General features: G+C 42.8%; 1 protein-coding gene across 2 annotated transcripts; it reads right to left on the reverse strand.

Moving 5' to 3' along the window:
* Window positions 1-1,813: 1,813 nt before the first annotated feature.
* Window positions 1,814-19,866, reverse strand: carhsp1 (calcium regulated heat stable protein 1). Of its 2 annotated transcripts, none has more exons than XM_080512156.1 (5): window positions 19,761-19,866; window positions 4,950-5,081; window positions 4,120-4,228; window positions 3,503-3,625; window positions 1,814-2,729 (listed from the first exon to the last, which is right to left on the reverse strand). In XM_080512156.1, the coding sequence occupies exons 2-5, from the start codon at window positions 5,011-5,013 to the stop codon at window positions 2,567-2,569; spliced, it is 459 nt and encodes a 152-aa protein (XP_080368282.1). In that variant the 5' UTR covers window positions 5,014-5,081; window positions 19,761-19,866; the 3' UTR covers window positions 1,814-2,566. The 2 variants fall into 2 exon arrangements, with proteins under 2 accessions (XP_080368282.1, XP_080368281.1); XM_080512155.1 differs by lacking the exon at window positions 19,761-19,866 and adding an exon at window positions 18,909-19,637.
* Between the last annotated feature and the right edge of the window lie 404 nt (window positions 19,867-20,270).

The following is a 20,270-nucleotide window of genomic DNA, read 5'->3' on the forward strand; positions in this document are numbered from 1 at the left end:
TTGAGCAGGTGCTTCAGTTCACCTGGATGTTTAATATTAATGCTGAAAAGTGAAGTTTGACGTCGTGTTGAAATATGAACAGATCTCTGCTGCCACCTGGTGGCAAAACGCCGCAACGCAGTTTCCATCGGATTCTGACGGTTTGTTGTACTTTTTTTTTTAAAAGAAAAAAGTAAATTGTTTTGCAGAGCACTGCAAACTTTCACTGAAAGAGCTTTTAATCTGAGAAAAGATGCAGTGTCTCGTAGCCCACACACGTTTGTCGTTTGATTAATATTTTGCACTGCTGTTATTTTATATTATTCTATTTTCTGTGTATATACTTATTTATTTATGTATGTCGGCACCAGGGTAGACGGCAAAGTAAGAATTTCATTACACTGTGAAACCTTGCTTTTACTGTTGAAATGACAAATAAAACACCTTGAACCTTGAATAATATAAAAACAAAACAAACAAAAAAACAAAAAGAATCAGATTTCCTAAAACGCTGAGACTTTATGAGGAAGACGGACGCAGGGACATGAAGACAAATCAAGGAAGGAAAAAGACAAACTGGACACGAGAAAAATTAAGTTGAAATAAAGAGTGATCATTAACATTGATGATGAAATCGACTAAATTGAGAAAAAAATGTTTAAAAACCAGCACAGACTAAATTTACAGCACATGAAATATTAACATAACAAAAGACTGATGGTTTATGATGGAATTTTGTCGTTTTTTTTAAAGAAGTTATTGTGAAAATCTTGTGATATTTCAGTTTTTCTTTTATTTTTTTTAATAAATTTCCAAAAACGTCTACATTTCAAGATGGGGTGCTGAGTGAACATTAATAGAGAAATAAAATATACTTTTTTGATGTTGAATGGTTGCAATGAACTAACGGTGAAACATTTTAAAAAGGTCTTGAATACTTTCTGTACCGACTGTAAGAAACATTCAAAGAGTTTTACATGAACAAACATGAGCAGTGACGACTGAAGAACATCAAGGAAAGATTTTAAAAACAAAAAGAAGCTCACAAGAGTAAGAGATGGAAGGATTCATAAAATAAACTGAAGTAGTAAAAAGGACGGCAGCAGCAGGCAGAGATTTTACAAATCTACTGATAAATGCTTGTATACATTTCTATTAAAATCCGTGCAGGATTGCACTTTTCTCTTCCTCACGTTGTTGGTAAACCTTGTAGTACATGAATTTGGCCACAAGGGAGCAGCAGATCACCTTTTTCCCCCTCTTCTTTCTTCCATATGAACTTGGTTTGACTAAAAACATCTTAACCCTGAGAAATGCCTTTTAATATTGTGGAGTAAATTGTGCTGCAGTTTTTTGTTTTTCTTCTCAAGATCAATCACTTCAGGCAAATTGCCGATAAGATAGAATAAGCGGCACAAAGTTTTGCCTCAAACTTCCAACATTTTACACAGAAAACTACTGCAAATAACAGAATCTGTTATTATAAGAGTATGTTATTACAAACAATCAGTCTATTTGGACATATTTAGTGTGATTTGTCAATAGAGTAGAAATTAAGATATTCAGAGAGAATCTAAATCTACTAGTGTAATTAGTTTGGTGCATCTTTCTAATACATTTAAATTGTAGAAATATCTTAAAATAGCACCTTAAAATGTTGAATTTATTAATATTTTATCAAGTCTGGCTTTTAAGTTTTCACACATTTTCTTCTTTGGCATCAAGCTGAAGGTTAAAACCTGCAGACGGAAAGAAAACCACATTCCTCCCCTGAAACTCTGTAAACGAGTCTTAAATTACATTTTAAAAAAAAAAAGCAGAAGTCAACAAAGAGTCCCAGATGAAAATTCTTTATTTGACCCAAAACCAGACGACGGGTTTGACACGAGGAGGCGCGAAGAGAAACGCAAGTTCTCCGACTGAAACGGCAAAACAAACCTCACCAGTCCCAAAACAAACAAACAAACAAACAAAAATGGGACTCGTCTTCAAACGGCCAAAAAAATAAACTCGTTAAAAAGCAGGAAACCGACGTTCCGTCTATTCACACGCCGCTCGCCGCAGAATCTGCAGAGAAGCAGCGTCTCAAAGGGAAACTTGCCCTTTGATGTTCCTTCAAAGCGTTCCGCGCGCCCCCTGGTGGTCACCGGAGGAAGACGACTCGTACGGGTGTATTTTCATATCTGTGCGTCTATAATGACGCCCGTATGCATCCAGCAAAGCTTGCCGTGTGCACGAGGAACTGCAAATTCACCTTTTTTGGGGCGTTTTTCCTGCAAATGGGTTTTTTTCTCCCCTCGACGTCGACTGGCAGGAAGATTCGGCGACGGTTTGGAAACTTTACAGCCTGTTAGAACAGCGAGCAGCACTGAGGTGAGCGTCAAGTGAGCCTGTGAGGCAACGGTGAGGGGAAACTAACCCGTCGGTGTTGGACATTTACAGATCCTTGTGGGCAAAAAAAACAAACAAACAAAAAAAACCAAAATCTCATTACAGACTCAGAAATATCTTCACACGCCGGCACAAACTCATCCTCCACCGCCCTCACTGTGTGTGTGTGGGGGGGTGGGTGGGGTGGGGGGGGTGTCTAGCTGCTGACCACGTCTCCGGCCCAGGTCTCATGCTTGCTCCCCGGGTTGAGGTGGGTGATGGTCACCTCCACCGCCTGCACCTTCTCCAGCTTGGGCGGGATGCAGCAGATCTTGTAGCTCACCTCGTCGCCCTCCACCGGCACGTACTCGCCCTCCACGCTGCGGGACACAAGACGGAGACGCTCGGCGTTTTTCTAAACGAAGAGGCGGCACGAGAGGAAGACGGCGGGCAATGAATCCGTCGTCTCGCCGGGCTCTTCCAGGCGGAACTCTGCCGTCACATTTGAGGTTTACGTCACTTTGTGGATCAAACTATTTTAAAAATCAGCTGAACGGCTAGAAAACACCTCCGCTTCCTACTTCCTGTTTATATGGAGCTCGGGAACGAGTCCATCATGACGTCCTATTAAAACAATACGTGTCTTTTCTCTTTACGTGTGTGTGTGTGTGTGTGTGTGTGTGTGTGTGTGTCCCGCTGACGTCATTTAAACCTGTGGGTGATAAAGACTCTGTGGTGAAGGTCATCACATATTCTGTCATCCTCCCACACACACACTCCTGCCATCCCTCTGTGTGTGTGTGTGTGTGTGTGTGTGTGTGTGTGTGTGTGTGTGTGTTCCCTCCCACACAGAGCCATGACACAGTTTGATCACAGTCAATAATTAAAAGCAAAGCAGCCCTCAACACAACCCATCGCAGATATTTTACCCACATTGTATATGTGGGTGTGTGTGTGTGTGTGTGTGTGTGTGTGTGTGTGTGTGTGTGTGTGTGTGTGTGTGTGTCCTGGCTGCAGCCCCGTCTTCTGCTGGACTTCGTTTCCACGTCGTTCCAAACAGATTCCAAGTCGTCGCAACAGTGTCGAACACAACGTACTCACTCCTTCACTCCTTCACTCCTTCACTCACTCCTTCACTCACTCCTTCACTCACTCAGAGATGTGGACAAAGATGTCGTTGCCGCCGTCCGACGGCGTGATGAAGCCGTGGCCTTTGGAGCGGGAGAAGCATTTACACACGCCTCGGTACGCCGGACCCTCCGCCGCACGAGCCGTCCTGCAGGGGGGTGGAGGAGGTGGGGGGGGGGTTAGAGGTGGAGGAGGTTGGGCTTTTTTTTTTTTTTAAACCTGTCCACAACAAAAAACAAAACAACCAGAGAATCGGGAGATCTCTGGTGTTTTGGATTAAATGGTTTCCCTGTTAACTGGTGACCTACTTCCTCCACCCCCCCCCCCAGCTGTCCTGCCGTTTAATCACATTTACATTCAAGTTTAAAAAGTATGCCGTTTGTCTTATTTTAACATCAGCTGGTGGCAGAAGTCACCAGATAACAGGGGCACCAGTGACACCGAAACACCGGATAGTGAAGCACCATTGTAACGATCACATAATATTTAATGTATTATTTGAGCTAATATTCAATGCTCCGCCTCATATCGGGGGCCGGTTACTTGTGGGAAATGCCCGGATGACTCCGCCCACTCCATGGTCACACGATGTGTGTGTGTGTGTGTGTGTGTGTGTGTGTGTGTGTGTGTGTGTGTCCTCACGCTGAGAAGGTCCTGTTCCGGCGTGTGGGCAGAGGGCTGGGGATGAGGTATCCTCTCATGGGGGAAGGCGAGCGGGCTCTCTGTCTGCAGGCTGGGAGCTTCAGAGACTCTGAAAAGAACAAAAAACAAACAAACAAAAACAACTTCCGTGACTCTCAGTACGTCACCTACGACTTGTCACACAGCTGCTTCTTCACACAAGTGAATAATAATGAAAAAACAACAACAAATATCTAGAATTTACTCATTGTTTTGTCTATTTATGCACAAATGTTCCTTCTTTCATTGCTGCTGTGGTGATTAATTCCTCCACTAGAGGTCGCCCTAACACTTTAGACAGAAACGGTGATAATGTTAATTTAGTTCCATTGGAAATATATGTCCCCCTCAATTTTAATACCAGACATTAGAAGACACCTGCAACTGTAAAAAACAAACAAAAAAACCCACTTTTCTATTAAATTGGATGTTTTAAATTAGATTTTCCAGCCTTAAGCACAATTAATGCAAAACTACTGAGCTTGTTTAAAACTACCACATGAATGACATCCTCTGTTTCATGGCATTTGTTAGTTTGTGCTTTTTACTCAATCATTAACTCTATCCAACATCCTCTTTATTGAAAAATGTTAATAAAGAGAATAAAAAAATAAAAGCGCCTCCAATATTCAAAAAGGTAAAATCGCAAAGTATATAAGCAACAGGAAAAAGAAAGAATGGAGGCTAAAGAGAGAATGATGAATTAGTTAAAAATAAAAATGTAGAGTATCAAGAGTTACGTAGGAAAGAGATTAATTGAAGAAATAGACTTTTTGGGGGTTTTTTCTCACCTGCAGAGCGCGGGGATCCCGGCGAGGGCAGCGGCGGGGTGACGGACGTGGCCTGGGAGGACATGTCGGAGGAGGTGGAGTCAGAGGGCGAGAGGGCGAAGGGGGCGGGGCCACTGCGTGGGAGGAGGTCACCTGAGGAGGAGAGAGGGAGACGTTTGTGATTCCATGATGAGACAACAACTCCGAAGCCGGCCGGCGGCTCGTAGCGCTCATTACCACGACAACGAGGAGGAGGAGGAGGAGGAGGAGGCGAGGGCCAGAGCGGCGAGGGAGAACAGAGCCTGTATTCACCTCGGACTTACATCACCACCTGTGTGCTCCAATTAGAGGGAGGCTGAGAAAATAAATAAATAACTAAATAAACGCCTCCGCCGCCGAGCTCTCGCTTTTCATCACTGCAGAACGGAGGAACCGAGGTTCCTGCAGTGAACGAGGTCAACAAGACCTGGGATCAAATCTGCTTGACTTTGGGGAAAGAGAAAAAGCAACAGACTCGTTCGCTCACGTTTCCAAACAGGTTTGACAACGTTGCAGACGAATCTCGTCGTTTGACGGCGTTAAAAATAGAAGAAGCCTAAAGCGGCGCCGATCCTCCAGCCGCGGTTCCACCGCTTCTCTCAGCGGGCCGATCGATCGAACGGTGACCAACGATGTCGGTTCCAGACGATCTCAATATTCATACGATTTGAGGAAAAACTATTGTGTGGGGTGTTTCCGGCGCAGCCTCCACCGTCAGACAGGAAATGACCACACATTTGACCCAAACGCGCCGGCGCAAGCTACTTAGCGCCAAGTTGCTACTTTTAAGTTGCTACTTTTAAGCTGCTACTTTTAAGTTGCTACTTTTAAGTTGCTACTTTTAAGTTGCTACTTTTAAGCTGCTACTTTAAGTTGCTACTTTTAAATTTCCCATAAAAGCTCTGAATGTGTGGTTTCCTGCTCGTCGTTACCATACCTGCTATAAACTAACATATTGAAGTCGATAATAGCGGCGTGTCCCACCAGCGGTTTAGGTTACGTTTCATGTTAAAGCTAAGTCATGCTAACGGCGGCTACTAGCTAGAGCACCGCAGGGTTGACGCTTTTCAGTGACGTAAAGTAACTTGGTAAATCTGGCGGGTGAAACCGTTTGGAAAGAGGACAGAGAAGCGAGTTTCTCACTGGACGGCCAAAGTCCCAACATAGAATCATTCATTACTGGAGTTTATATTAGCATCTAAGCTTATTTCTTTATCGCTTTCAAAAGATTGAGTTGCAGTACAACGACTTGTTTTTTTTTACGAAAACACAAGATATTTTTATATATTTAACAGGAGTCTTTATTTTTGGACATGTTCAATAAATGCTGTTCCAAATTCAAAGACATAATCGTGATTTGATTATTGCCCAAAAATAATCAGGATTCTGATTTATTTTTTGCCATAATCGAGCAGCTCTACTTCAAAATCACGTGGCAGAAAAACTGCAGTGGATTTACCTTAATAGGTAAATTGCCTGAATCACTTCTCTTGTCATTCTGATGACCGATTTGACTCATTTCATTTCATCGGTTAGTGGGAGGAAGACGCTCTGCAGCCTGGATGTTGAAAAAACACCTGATAAATAGAAAACAGCAGAGATCAATATGAGACGGAGAGAAGCTCAAATTGTGTTTAATGCAACGCAGCTAATGTGAAAACAGGATAATAAAACTGTTTTCTTTTTTTTCTAATGTGGGCAGGACAAAGTGCCTTTTTAATAAAAAAAAGATGGTGAAAACTGTAACAGTTAGGTTAGTTGGCTAGAAACCGAGGTGATTTATTCCAGATTTAAAACTGCATCAGCACGGCTCCTTATCAAGGCGTTCAAGTGGTTTTAACATCGTTTTTTGTTGTTGTACAAACAGATTCAATAAGCTCTGCTCACAATATATTCTAGCATTCAAAAAAATGACATTAAATGTTTTGTCCAACTTGTGCATCATACAGACACTAAACATAAAAATAGCCACAATCGAAACTGAAAAATAAACTGAATTTTCTTTATTTTTTCTCCACCGATTTAACGTGTGCTAAACAGAGTCGTTATTTTACTACGCTGAAAACTAACCGAGTCTACGATTCTCACGAGACAAACCACAAGAATTATAATTTTTTTATACTGTGACTAATATGAACAGAAGAACCTGAAATAGAAGAATGATAACATTTCCTCATGCGACACTTTCTATTGCTTTACTTTCTATAGGTAGTTTGAAAACGCTTCAAAATAAAAAGGATGAATTTATCATAGTGAAATTGACAAAATCCAATAAAAATGGATTGTGATGGCAAATTAAAAACTAAAACCAGACCAAAATTTTTATAAACTTTTATAAAATGTGGTCCAAATCGGAAGGAAAGTATGTAAAACTGGAATAAAATCTAGATTTTCTCACCTAACAGTTGAAATAACGGCAAAGCAAATGGAAATTTCTATTTAATTTCCTCGGTATCGGCAAGTAGGTAAATGTTGGTACTCATACTCGTCCTTTAAAGCTACTTTGCCAGAATTTTTTTTTTTTTTTTTTAAATATACTTCCCCTTAAAAGTATTACTTCTGCACCGAGAATAAACCAAAACACGTTTCCACTCATTTCCAACCTGCAGTTCTCCAAAACGATCTGACCAGCCCAGACGTTTAACAACAAACCAGGACTTGGAGCCAACAAACTGCGTTTGTTTCACTAACTGACGTCTTCTTTCAAAACCTGCCACATAGCTTTCTGGGATACCAAAGCTATCGAGCAAAAATATCACATTTGATTCAACCTGAAAAAAACCCAGATTTTCTCAAACAAAATGTTCTTAAATGTTGTGAAACTGATCGTGAAGCGTTTTTCCGGAGCGAATCGAGATCGAGTATTGAAAACGTATTAGAGATATATAACAACTAAAACTACTCGCCTCTCATAAATCATAACTTCAACTATTCATGATACCAACATGTTCAGGGTTGAATCGTCCCCCCACACACACACAATTCAGATTGTTCACGATATTTAAAGACCTGCCGTTCCACCAGGCAGCCGAGGTCTGAACGCAGGTGTGTGTGTGTGTGTGTGTGTGTGTGTGTGTGTGTGTGTGTGTGTGTGTGTGTGTGGACAGTAAACGTAGTCACCGTCTCTCTATGTTCGTCACGAATGACGCCTGTCGTCCACTTAAGTGCCACTAAGAGACGTAAACCAACCGACTGAGGTCCAGGACAGATTAACAGAGAAAGGCACAGAGAGGCGGAGCCTATGAGGAGAGGACGGCGGCGGTGGCGGCGGCCAGATCAGAGATAAGTGACCCAAAGGAGGCTTGGAAAACAGGATGAGACGTTCAGACTGGGCCTCTGAAGTCAAAGAGTCGAGGTCAAAGTGAGGATTTCCTTCTTTAGAGAGAAACATCCCTTTCGGTTCATCGCCCAACAGTGTGAGAATTAAACTGCTGCGACTCGGAGAAGAGTTCATTGCAGGAATTTTACCAGGCTCCGGTTCCAAGTTCTGATATTAACCCTGTTCTGGACGATTCAATTCTCTCGAGTAACAAAAAAACATCTCGCGTAAGACGAGACGACGTCTCTAAAGTACTCGGGGTGGGGGAGGGGGGAACACATTTTAGCAGCGAATATAAAGATGAAAGGTATTCTTGTAACTCCGTAGCTTTGAGTGACGTCTGGGCCGGATCCCAGTGTCTCTGGGTAAACGATGGCCAGTGGCGCGAGCAGGTTCTGGTTCGATTCGCTGTAAAGTCGGGCGGCGGCGGCGGCGGCGCGGCGCTCTGGAAAGCGCCCGTGTTGCATAAACACAAAGTGTGATTATGTTTCCACCCGTTTCAGAAACCCCAAACAAGAGCGGCCTGCTTTGCTGACACACGGCAGGAGATCTCACCTGCGTACAATAGGGTGGTTTTTTTTGTTTTTTTCACGAGCGTGCTCTCTGGATACCGCACTGCACGGCCATTCTGCTGACGCAGCAAATTCCAGCCCACCGGATGGCAAAACACACACGCTAATGCAGTTATATGGACGTACGCATTAGCTCTCGGGACGAAACAAGCTAGCCGAGGCGGCTGATGCGATACGACGAGGGCATGGAACAGGCAGAGGAACACATTTCATGAATCCATGTCGACTCCCTTCGCTGGTTTACAGTTTCACCGCGACGCCTTCTGCCACGGGAGATCCTTCTGTCGAGGTCCATCTCGCCTTTCAAAGGGTCGGTCCTCGGCATTCTCGCTTGAGCTGCCCGAGTTCAGTCCAAGGGCCTAAAATTCCTTTTCCCAATTACCGTATTTTCCGCACTATAAGGCGCACCGGATTATAAGGCGCACCTACACTGATTGACATAATTTACAACTTTGTTCATATATAAGGCGCACCGCATTATAAGGCGCATGGAATAGACCAGTGGTCAGTAACCTTTATAGCTCAAAGCCATTAGGTTACATTTTCCACTGATTCTAACACCTAGAGAGGTGCACGCACTTTATTTTGATAGTCCTACCTGCAGCCTATGCCAGGAGGACACTACACACAAAACCTTCTTCACTGCTGGTTGACAACTTACAACTACCGGTAATAAACTAAACTACATGAACTAAGCAACAAAAACACAACACAACACAATTATTACCGACACCACAAACCAAATAGAACCCCCAATAATTGCATTTAAAACACCACAAACAGAAACTCCCATAATTCATTGAAGCTATCGGCTGCACTGAGGAGCTCAGGATGCAAGGCATGATGGGAATTCATGTTTTGTGTTGTTGGAGGTTAGTGTGGGTTGTTGTTGGGCTTGGTGTTGTGTTGATTGTGTTTATGTGTTTTTGTTCCCCAGTTTAGGGAGTAATTATTTCATCTAGTTTATTTTGGTTTGTTAGAATGTTGGTGTGCAACCATGAGTGATGAAGGTGTTGTGTGGAGTGTCGTCCGCTCTGAAGATCCGGTGGCGAAGTTAGAGTTGTCAAAATAAAAGCTTCTGGTTGTTCAGCTGTCAAATAGCAGTCTGGAGTAGAGCAATTCTTCCATATGTAAGGCGCACCGGGTTATAAGGCGCACTGGCAGCTTTTGAGAAAATTTGAGGTATTTAGGTGCCTTATAGTCCGGAAAATACGGTACTCATCTTTGTGGCACAATTTTACATCGTGGGTCACAAATCTGATCCGTCAACACTTTGGCAACGTCTGGCGGGAAAGAGATTTTCACAATTTCAGCCATTTAGGATGGAAAAGAGAAGAAGCGGGGGATAACGTGGGAAAAGACAGAACCAATTACAAGCCTGTGATCAAGGAGAAATTACAAGTTTCCCGTCAGTCTGAACTCCGAGCAGGACGGGATCTATAACAGGGAGGATGACCAATTTCATTTATATCACATGAAACAATGTTCTGTAGTTCCCAGCTTTAAATATCCCTTTAAAAAGAGACAATTAAGGGTAAGAGATGACTTTTGTCATCCTTTCCTTAACAGCAAATACAATGAAATCCGAGTAAAGCGAGGAAAAGGACAAGCAGCAGTTTTTCCCGTCGCGTCACATCAAACTACATAGATCTCGAAAATGTAGACCACGTTTACCAACTTGTGTTTGTTTATAGCCTTTACTTTCACTGATGACGTTTCTCATCAACGCTTCTTGAGCTCACGTGACAAAATGACATTTCCGTGACATCACAGTTTTAAACATCGACAAATCAGACCCTAAAAGTAGGATAAGTTCAGGTCCTCGTCTTTTGACTATTGAAAAGTACGCCTGAAACAAGAAACACAGTCCACATGCACATTGATCACGGACTCGTGTAAACCACCGTCACATTTCTTCAACCAGAGAGTCGCTTGAGCTTCTGGAGCCGAGGCTTTTTGTGGCGTCGCCGTTATTAAAGGGCTGAAATGAATGGAACATAACGGGGGAGGGGTGGGGGGGGGGGGGCTTTGGGCGAGGCATTGAAGGTTTGTATGAATCCACACAAAAGAAGACAATCGGCTTTTGACGTATCCCGCCGCCACTGCGGTGAAGCGATGGGGCATCAAGCTCACAGCAATTAGCCCAGACTCGTGTCCGGGAGTTGTTCGGGGCGGACGTGGGCGCTCGTCTCCGACACGTGTGCGGCGGTAAAAGGGTGATCAGGATTCTAAAATCTGGTGACTCACCCACCTCGGTCAGTCCACGTGCGTCAGCAAAGTACCCCCCCCCCCTCCCCCCCCTCCCCCGTCCTGAGTTTTAAAAAGACGCAGGACGGACGAGTGCACACGGTAAGTCACACCAACAACAACGCCTGTTCAGACGAGTGGCGTCGTTAACGTGGGCGACGCCACGGCGTTCAGGTTTGCCGCCACGTGAAACTCAACAAAACCCCGTTTCACCAGACTCTTAATGTGGAAAGCAAGTTTTTCCTGACATTTTTCTTATATGTTTTATGTGTTCGTTTTGCCCGTCTTGGCCAGGACGCTCTTTAAAAGAGACTTTTAATCTCAATTAGGTTTTTCTGGTAATATATAAATATATATATTTCAAAATTTTTTATTTTGTTTTTAAAGCGGTGTACAACACGCCTGAAACGATACCGATACGTCGCATTGAAGGGTTAAAGCAGACGGATTTGAATACAGTTCAAAAGCCCCGGACAACGTTTCAAGTTAAACCGTAGCGTTTCAGAAAAGTTTTGCATTTACACATTCAAGTTTTTGAAATCGACGTTTGTTGACAAAGAAATGGCCGAAAAGCTTAAAAAAAAAAAAAAAAAAAAAAAGGAAGTGGTTTTCATGTCGTGTACCAATACAGGGTGATGTTTGACTCAGACGTGGCTGCGGCGAGACAAACGAGGCAGAAAATGAGGAGGAAATGGCATCTCGGGAGCCGCTTCCACCGCTATCTTATCAGCGATCGGCACCGCGGTTCATGATGCTAGAATTAAATTGCGGGAGGGCATGAACCCGATTTCCCTCCGCCAGCGTCCTTTAGTGCTTTCGTACCACTGCAAGGTGCATTTTTGGACGTACGAGGAAGAACGTTACGTTTTCTCAAAGTAGAGTCCGTCTTAGAAACGCTTAAACTCTTTCCAGAATTAAAAGTATAAACATGGAAACATTGCAATTTAACTCCTGGTGTTTTTCCAATGATTGCGCAATAATGTTGGCATGTTCTAGTATTAAAAGAGGTTCACTGCTCTGTGTTGTGCTCATTAATGGCCGCGATCAGAAAAAAAAGGGAATTTTCCTAAATTCTGGATAAGATTAAGTTTAACTGAGGGTCAATGTGTAAAGATCAAAAGAAGAAATCGTTAAAAAAATGCATAAAAAAGGTCGAGTTTATTAATCTGGAATGCTTATTAATCTACGTTAATGTAGAAGAGAAGCCGGATTATAAAGAGCGGCTGAAACGACGGCGGGTTTTTCAGAGGTTTGGACTTTTGCAGGGTCAACAACCGAAGTGTGCTTTGTGGAGTGTTTGTGTTTACTATCAGACTTCAGCCACGGTTTGTGGATTCATGACAGCCAATAAGAAAAAAGAACTTCCTTCCTGCATTTCAACCACAGAAACTTTCCCCCAAAGCACCAGGAGCCTTTTGAGTTTCAACCGTTTGAGTCGAGTCTCTGAATTTCGTTTCCATGTAATTTCTTTTTTTTTTTCATTTTAATCTCTGAGAAAAGTCCCCGTTTGGGGGGAGGCGAGAGGGAGCAGGGGGGGGGGGGGGGGTCACTGTGGTACTTTCACAAGGTTCAGAAGTGTGTTGGAGGACGAACCCGTGGCCACGTTGTAAGAACTTTCATTGCATTTTCTGTGAAATTTCTTCTGAGCTTTTGCGACTGGAGGCAAGGCCACATCCATACCGCGAGAAAAACGATCTTTGCTCTCACCAAAAAAACAAAACCTCCGACCACACGTCACTATGAACTGGGCGCCACACGAGGCTTCAGGGCTGCAGTACACCTGCCAGGCCTTTAGGGGCGCTGTGACTCACCACACACACCCAAAAAAAAGACAAAGCATATGGGAATTTAGAAGTAGATTCCTGCTCATAACCCTGTATATAACTCTAGTTCTATAGATCTATGGCCCTGCTGCTAGCGTCAGTAGCTCCAAGTTCTATAGGTCTATGGCCCTGATCCTCCTGCTGCTAGCGTCAGTAGCTCCTAGTTCTATAGATCTATGGCCCTGCTGCTAGCGTCAGTAGCTCCAAGTTCTATAGGTCTATGGCCCTGATCCTCCTGCTGCTAGCGTCAGTAGCTCCTAGTTCTATAGATCTATGGCCCTGCTGCTAGCGTCAGTAGCTCCTAGTTCTATAGATCTATGGCCCTGCTCCTCCTGCTGCTAGCAGCAGTAGCTTCTAGTTCTATAGGTCTATGGCCCTGCTGCTAGCATCATTAACTTCTAGTTCTATAGATCTATGGCCCTGCTGCTAGCGTCAGTAGCTTCTAGTTCTATAGATCTATGGCCCTGCTCCTCCTGCTGCTAACGTCATTAGCTTCTAGTTCTATAGGTATATGGTCCTGCTGCTAGCGTCAGTAGCTCCTCATTCTATAGATCTATGGCCCTGCTGCTAGCGTCTTTAGCTCCTAGTTCTATAGGTCTATGGTCCTGCTGCTAGCGTCAGTAGCTCCTCATTCTATAGATCTATGGTCCTGCTGCTAGCGTCAGTAGCTCCTAGTTCTATAGGTCTATGGTCCTGCTGCTAGCGTCAGTAGCTCCTCATTCTATAGATCTATGGCCCTGCTGCTAGCGTCAGTAGCTCCTAGTTCTATAGGTCTATGGTCCTGCTGCTAGCGTCAGTAGCTCCTAGTTCTATAGGTCTATGGTCCTGCTGCTAGCGTCAGTAGCTCCTAGTTCTATAGATCTGATTCCCTGATTGTTGTGGTTACGACACGTGCTCTCTGGATACGACACGTACGACACGAGCCGGGGTTTTAGAATCCCCCACTCTGGGACTCGTGTTGAAAATAAAAACCTGTCTTCACGCTTCTAAAACCGCCTCACAGTCACAAACGGCACTTTTAAGTGAAGCGGTTTCCTGGTGTGGACGGACCCTAAAAGTCCCCGTCGTCTCAATCGAGCCGTTTACGATGCAATAAAGCCCCATTAGAGTAAAGCCCCATTAGAGTCGGGCCCATCAGCTGAGCTCCCCCGTCCATTACTCATATGGAGGCGTAGTACTTCCGACTTTATCTACTTTATGTTTTTTTTCTCCTTCCCCATCATGAGTCGGCTGGATTTGCATCACACACCTCCAGGCAGTGGTGGAAACATGCAGTAGCGACAGGAGCCTTTTTTAGTTAAAGGCCCCTGGTACACTGAGGCGTCCATGTGACAAAAGACTGACTGACCTGGGATAAATTATGCCTCCATGCACCGTCCATTCATGCCCTGCATGGCAAGGCATTTGGCCAATCAGACGGCGCCTTGCTGCCCCTCCAGGGGCAAGCAGGGGGAGGGGGGGGGGAAGCACTGTTATTTAGAAGAACAAACGCCATAATGCTTTTACTTTCATACTGTAACACAACAAGGAGCAGCCAGATACAGTACATTCAAACCACAACAACAAATTGAAAAACACAACAGCAAATCATTAAACACAACAACAAATTGAAAAACACAACAGCAAATTCAAAAACACAAATTCAAAAACACAACACAAATGAAAAAAAGACAACAAATTGAAAAACGTGTTGTGTGTTTCAATTTGTTGTTTTTTCATTTGTGTTGTGTTTTTGAATTTGTGTTGTGTTTTTTCATTTGCTGTTGCATTTTTGAATTTGTGTTGCGTTTTTGAATTTGTGTTGCGTTTTTTCATTTGCTGTTGCATTTTTGAATTTGTGTTGCGTTTTTGAATTTGTGTTGTGTTTTTTCATTTGCTGTTGCGTTTTTGAATTTGTGTTGCGTTTTTGAATTTGCAGTCGTCTTTCAATTTGTTGTATTTTTGAATTTGCTGTTGTGTTTTTTCATTTGCCGTTGTGTTTTTTCATTTGCAGTTGTGTTTTTTCATTTGCAGTTGTGGTTTGCACTTCAGGGCCACCGTAGCCAGGCGACTCATGACTGAAACTTCCGCTGTGACACTTTCACTATATTTCCTCGAGCAGGAAAATAAAAGTCCCCCGAGCAACAAACACTGCAACCCGACCCGGTGTGTCACGTCCTGTGCGGCGCCGTCATTCACTACACGGAGACATGTTGACACAGAAGACGAGCCTGAAGGTGATGAAGCTCAGGACAACCGGTGGACATGCATTCAAAACTGAAAGTCTTATATTGACGATGGGAGGGAACGAAGTGAGAGCGGCTAAACCTGATTTTACAGGAGAGAACATAGCATGAGGAAACACCTACAGGCAATTTAAAGTTGCAGGCAAGTATTAAACAAATGCACCATAAAACAAGAATTTAGTACAAAAATAAAAATAAAACATCTCACGTGGATTTAATGACTAAAATAGCCATGAGAAAGATTTTTAATGACTTTCTTTTGGAGGGGAAACGTGGAGTTTCAGGCTCCATTTATATGCAAAACCACCGGTTGGTTCTTCATTTCTGCCAATAACAATACCACGTCAGCATTAAAGGCCAATCTGGCCTCGTCTACACAGAAACAGTATGAAACCGGTTCTGGGTGTTTTCAGCCATATTGAGAAGGTCGATGAATGAAAACTTAACATTTGTGTTTATATATGCGAGTGTGTATATGTGATTATTACATATATACAAGTCTATGTTAGATATAATTCTTAGTTATATTTACATATAAAAGGCTTTTTTTTAATACAGAAAGATTATCTAAATATTAAATTTAACGTTTTTTCCTACCCATTTTCAGGCGTGTTAATCATATATATATATATATATGTTGATAAATATGTATGGGTCTAATTAAACAGATGATCTATTTTTTGTATAAAAGATATTTATTTATTAACAGCAAATAATGTACATATTGTTATGATGTGTGTCTGTGTATTTGAACATTTGAAAATGTATGCGATTGCACAAAATGCATAAAATGTAACATGCCTGAACTTAATGAATTAAAAAAAAACAAAAAAACAAAACAATGTCCGTTTACACAAAAACAACATAGAAACGTTCCTGGAACAGTTTGCGTTTATTCCAAAGTCACTTTATAAGGAATCTGCGCGGTATAGCGCCGTGAACAAACTGGTTTTCCCGGTTCGCTGGTAAAAACACACAGATCCGTTCTGTGCTTCATCTCCCGGCGTGGCGTCCGGCGAAACGGGAGCCGATCGAAATCCGACGCCAAAAAGTGCTTTGAAATGAGATTTTTTTTTACGTCCACATAAAGGGATTTATCTGCTCTTCCCTCTGTCGTACACCCCCCCCCCCCCCCCCCACCCCCTCCTCCTCCCACCCTCGTCATTGCTTTATGGCCGACAGCCGCGAGGGACCATCACAACAGATCATATTGCACAACAACATCCTTCACAGCCAGCGCCGGCTTTATGGCTGCAAAAAAAAAAAAAAAGAAAAGAAAAAAGAAGCAGCACCATAAACATCTCGAGTCTGAGTCACGGCGGCAGATAATTACACGTCGTTCGCAGCTGCCTTGAATGTGATATATATTTACTCTCCGAGTCGCAGACAACCTGTAAGGCGACGCCACAGTTATATCTTATTGATGCTCCTCGTGTGGCCGCCGTTCAGCCAAGTCAGCAAATCCCTTTAATGAAAGGAGCAAACATAAAAAAAAAAAAAAGTGCTTTGATGTCATTTTGTTTCTCCAGATGCACAATGTGCAGCATCCCGGGTGTTTGTTGGGTAGCAGGTTGTAGCTGTGCTGTTTGTGTATATATACATATATATGCAACAATAAAAAAAACCAAGTGTTTTCTCTATTTGGTAGTTTTCTGAAGTTTGTTGTACTTTGAACCTGCAAGTTCAAAGTACAAAGTGGCCTGCAAGTCACCGTAGAAAACGCAGCTTGCAAAATAACCGTCTTCACAACATCCGGTGCACTTTTCTTACGCGAGTCGCATCCGTGAAGTGAAAATGCTAAACTTTTGTTGGATTTCGACGAAGTTTTAGAAAACCCTCCCACTCGGTCTCCGTGGAAAACACTACTTTTCTGAAACCCAACATCTGCACGCGCGCAAATAGTTCCTTCCGCTCAAACACGAGTAAATTGACAAAAACGTTGTTGTGTAAACGTGACACTTTTCCGGTTTTCCCCACTTGAAGCGTCACGCAAGCGGAGGCCGATTCGGCCGGCACGTCGAGGAACGACGCTAAAAAGTTTCTTTAGCGTCAACAATAGTGCCGGCGTCGGCACAAATACCAAACTTAAAAGCGCCACCCGGTGGCCGGGCACGTACACTGCGGGGTTTTCGATGTTTCCGTCGGTGCTGCGAGCACAAGCAATCGTTTATACCGCATCGTTTCTGAAAACTACAACTGGCAAAACCTGATTTCATTGACGTGAGATTTTCAACGTACAAAAAAGTAAAAAAAAGAAGAACATCTGGGGGAACCTGAGGGCTTCACACAGGTCGAAACACGCAGCGACATACGTTGAAGGTGTTCGACAAACCAGACAGACGGAGACGTGCAAGTCTGACCTGGAGGATTTGTGTTTTTTTTAAAGTTTTAATGCAAAAAAAAAAAAAAAGAAGAGTACGAGTACATCCTAAAACTGTTCGAAATTCCAACTAAATCCATTGATGAACAACCTAAAGTCGTCGCCTTTAACGTACATGTTGAACAAACTTTATTGCTACTTTGTTCACAGTAAAAGCTCGTTTGTACTTTCGATATAAATACAGATTCAAAGCTTGAAGAGCGACGGTGGGAAAATAAATCAAAAACTACCAACATTATTCACCATCAGAGATGCAAAATGGCCTCAGTAACAAGTCCAAATCATTTAAAAGCCCCTAAACTAAGATACTCCTCTGCATTCAAATCGTTCTATTCATATTTGTTTAAATGATAGTTTTCCAGGGAGTTCCTCGAAGAAAAGAGACCCTCATCTATCAAGTTGCTTGTTCAGCATTTTGCTTCTGCTCGGGGGAGATAAAAAAAAAAAAATTGCAGTGATTTTAGTGCAGTGAAGAAAAGATGTGACGAGTACGGTGGCCTGGAAGTGCAAATCAGTACAAACACTGACCAAAATCCCCCCCAAAAAACTGCAAATTAAAAATAAAAAACCACGACAAATGTCAAAAATCACAACCTCTATCTTGTATTGGTTTTTTCTCCATTTATTTATTTTACTAAAAGGTGGTGTTTTGCACTTCCAGGCCACAGATGAGAGCTACACCCACTCCAGGCTGGAGACTAAAAGCTGCACAGATAAGAGGGTAGTTATATCAACAAAAGCAACCCACCTCCTTCATAACTAACCTGACCTTCACTAACTAGTAGCAGAGGGACAATTTGGGGTGGGGTGAAAGGCCTTGCTCAGTGGAAACTCCCCAGCAGTGGGAATTTAACCTGCAAACCTCTCTTAGCACACTTTAGTCACCTGAACGCCAAATCTGCACGTACGTCGACTTCCCTGCCACGTGACCGATGAGCAATTTGCACCAACGAGTGTGTCGATTGACGGATTTCAGAGTGTTAATTTAACGCGGAACTCGGATTAAAAACCAGAGTGTGAATTTGATTGTTCTGAAGAGAGAAGTTTGTTCACGCTCATTATCAAGCCTCATGTGTTCACAAAGGGTGTGTTCGGGTCCCTTTCAAGCCTTTTTTTTTTTGTTTTGTTTCCAGGCTGTGAATGAAGGCTTGTTTTGCCCAGATCAGGCTGCTGCTGTCCGCCTCCCAACCCCCTCACAGGAAAACACTCCGCCGCTAATGGAAAGCAGAGGAGCGAGGAAACATGTGGGCAAACTCTGCGCGCGCACGCGCACTCACAGACACAGACACACACTCCAACCTAAATAAAAATAAAATGTAAATAACAGCGTGGGGCGGAGTAAGTAAACAGTTTTGCTTGTGAACGCATCACTCACCTGTTTTTGTTTTTTCTTTTTTTTTTTTCTCCCGCAACTTCAGGACCGGAAAAGTGCTCTTAAAACGACAAACAAAGATAAACGACGTCCTGCGGGATGGAGATTAAAAACAACCAAAAACAACCCCAGAGTGGAGTTTATGGGGCACGAAGTGTCCGTTGTGTGGCTCCCCGCGGCGGCTCCGATGAGGCTCAGGCTCCGGGACTCCAGCGGCTCCTTCACTCGCTCGCTCTTTTAATGAATGGGCGGTGACTCGGCAAGAGTGACGTCACGCGCCATACCGTAACGCACGTAAGAGTGCGAGGTGTAAAAAAAATGGCCTTATTACGGTTTCGCACCTTAATTTTACCCTGCTTGTTTTGTTCTCATTATTGTTTTTTTTCCCCTTTTTTCTTGCCATTCATTAATTTTTGTTGGTTTCTTATTGATTTGTAGGTTTTTGTAATTTTTTGTATTTTTCTTTCATCATTTAAAATTTTTTTATTTGTGAAGATTTGAGGTTATGTTGTGTATTTTTGTCACATTTTTGTGTGGTTGTTTTGTTTCTCTTCATGCAAAATTTCTGGGTTCTTTTTGATTAACTTCTGTTTTTTGATGGTTGTTTTGTGCATAGTTGTTTTAATCAACCTTTTCTGTGGCACTTTTGTTTGAGTAACATTAATTAAAAATTTCATTTTGTCTCTTTATACTTCATTTTTATATTGTAGAGCACGACAGTTGTCATGTTGCTTGAACTACGCACCTGGAAGAGGAGAAATAAACTCAAAAAACCCTCCACCGCCGTCAAAATATCCTTGTTAGTGTGAATTATTCAGCGAAAAGCAGCTCTTGAGTCAATTTGTACCGCGTTACCTTGTTATTCCAGATCCTGAGTACTTTCCCCCGGAGACAAGCAGCTCTGCGCTTGTTATGCACACCGAAAGATGCTCAGGTCACTGTATTCTGGTAATATTTCATACACACGGATAATTGGAAAACAGCGTGACATCGTTTGGGTGCTGCGGCGCACATTAACACGCAAGAAATCTTCATTATCTCCTTATTTCATTTGTTCTACAATACATTCTTCTGTCTGCCACCCGCATTTTATTTTCATATTAAAATTCGTTTAGTTGTTTTTCCAGTCTATTTTTACATCGAACACATGATAAAGACCAATATCTTGCGATCTATCGAATATTCCCACGATATAAATCACATTTGCAATAAAAAAAAAAAGTTATTTTCTGACAAGTTATTCAATCTCTTGATGTGTAACTGCATCCAGGTCTGGACCTCTGATGAGTGATTTAATCTGAACCGTTTGCTGGACTTTTAGCTCAGATTATCACAGATAAGTGAATTTTCCCCCCCGTAGAAACT

Source organism: Blennius ocellaris, assembly GCF_963422515.1.
Source record: "Blennius ocellaris genome assembly, chromosome: 16".
Taxonomy (NCBI): Eukaryota; Metazoa; Chordata; class Actinopteri; order Blenniiformes; family Blenniidae; genus Blennius; species Blennius ocellaris.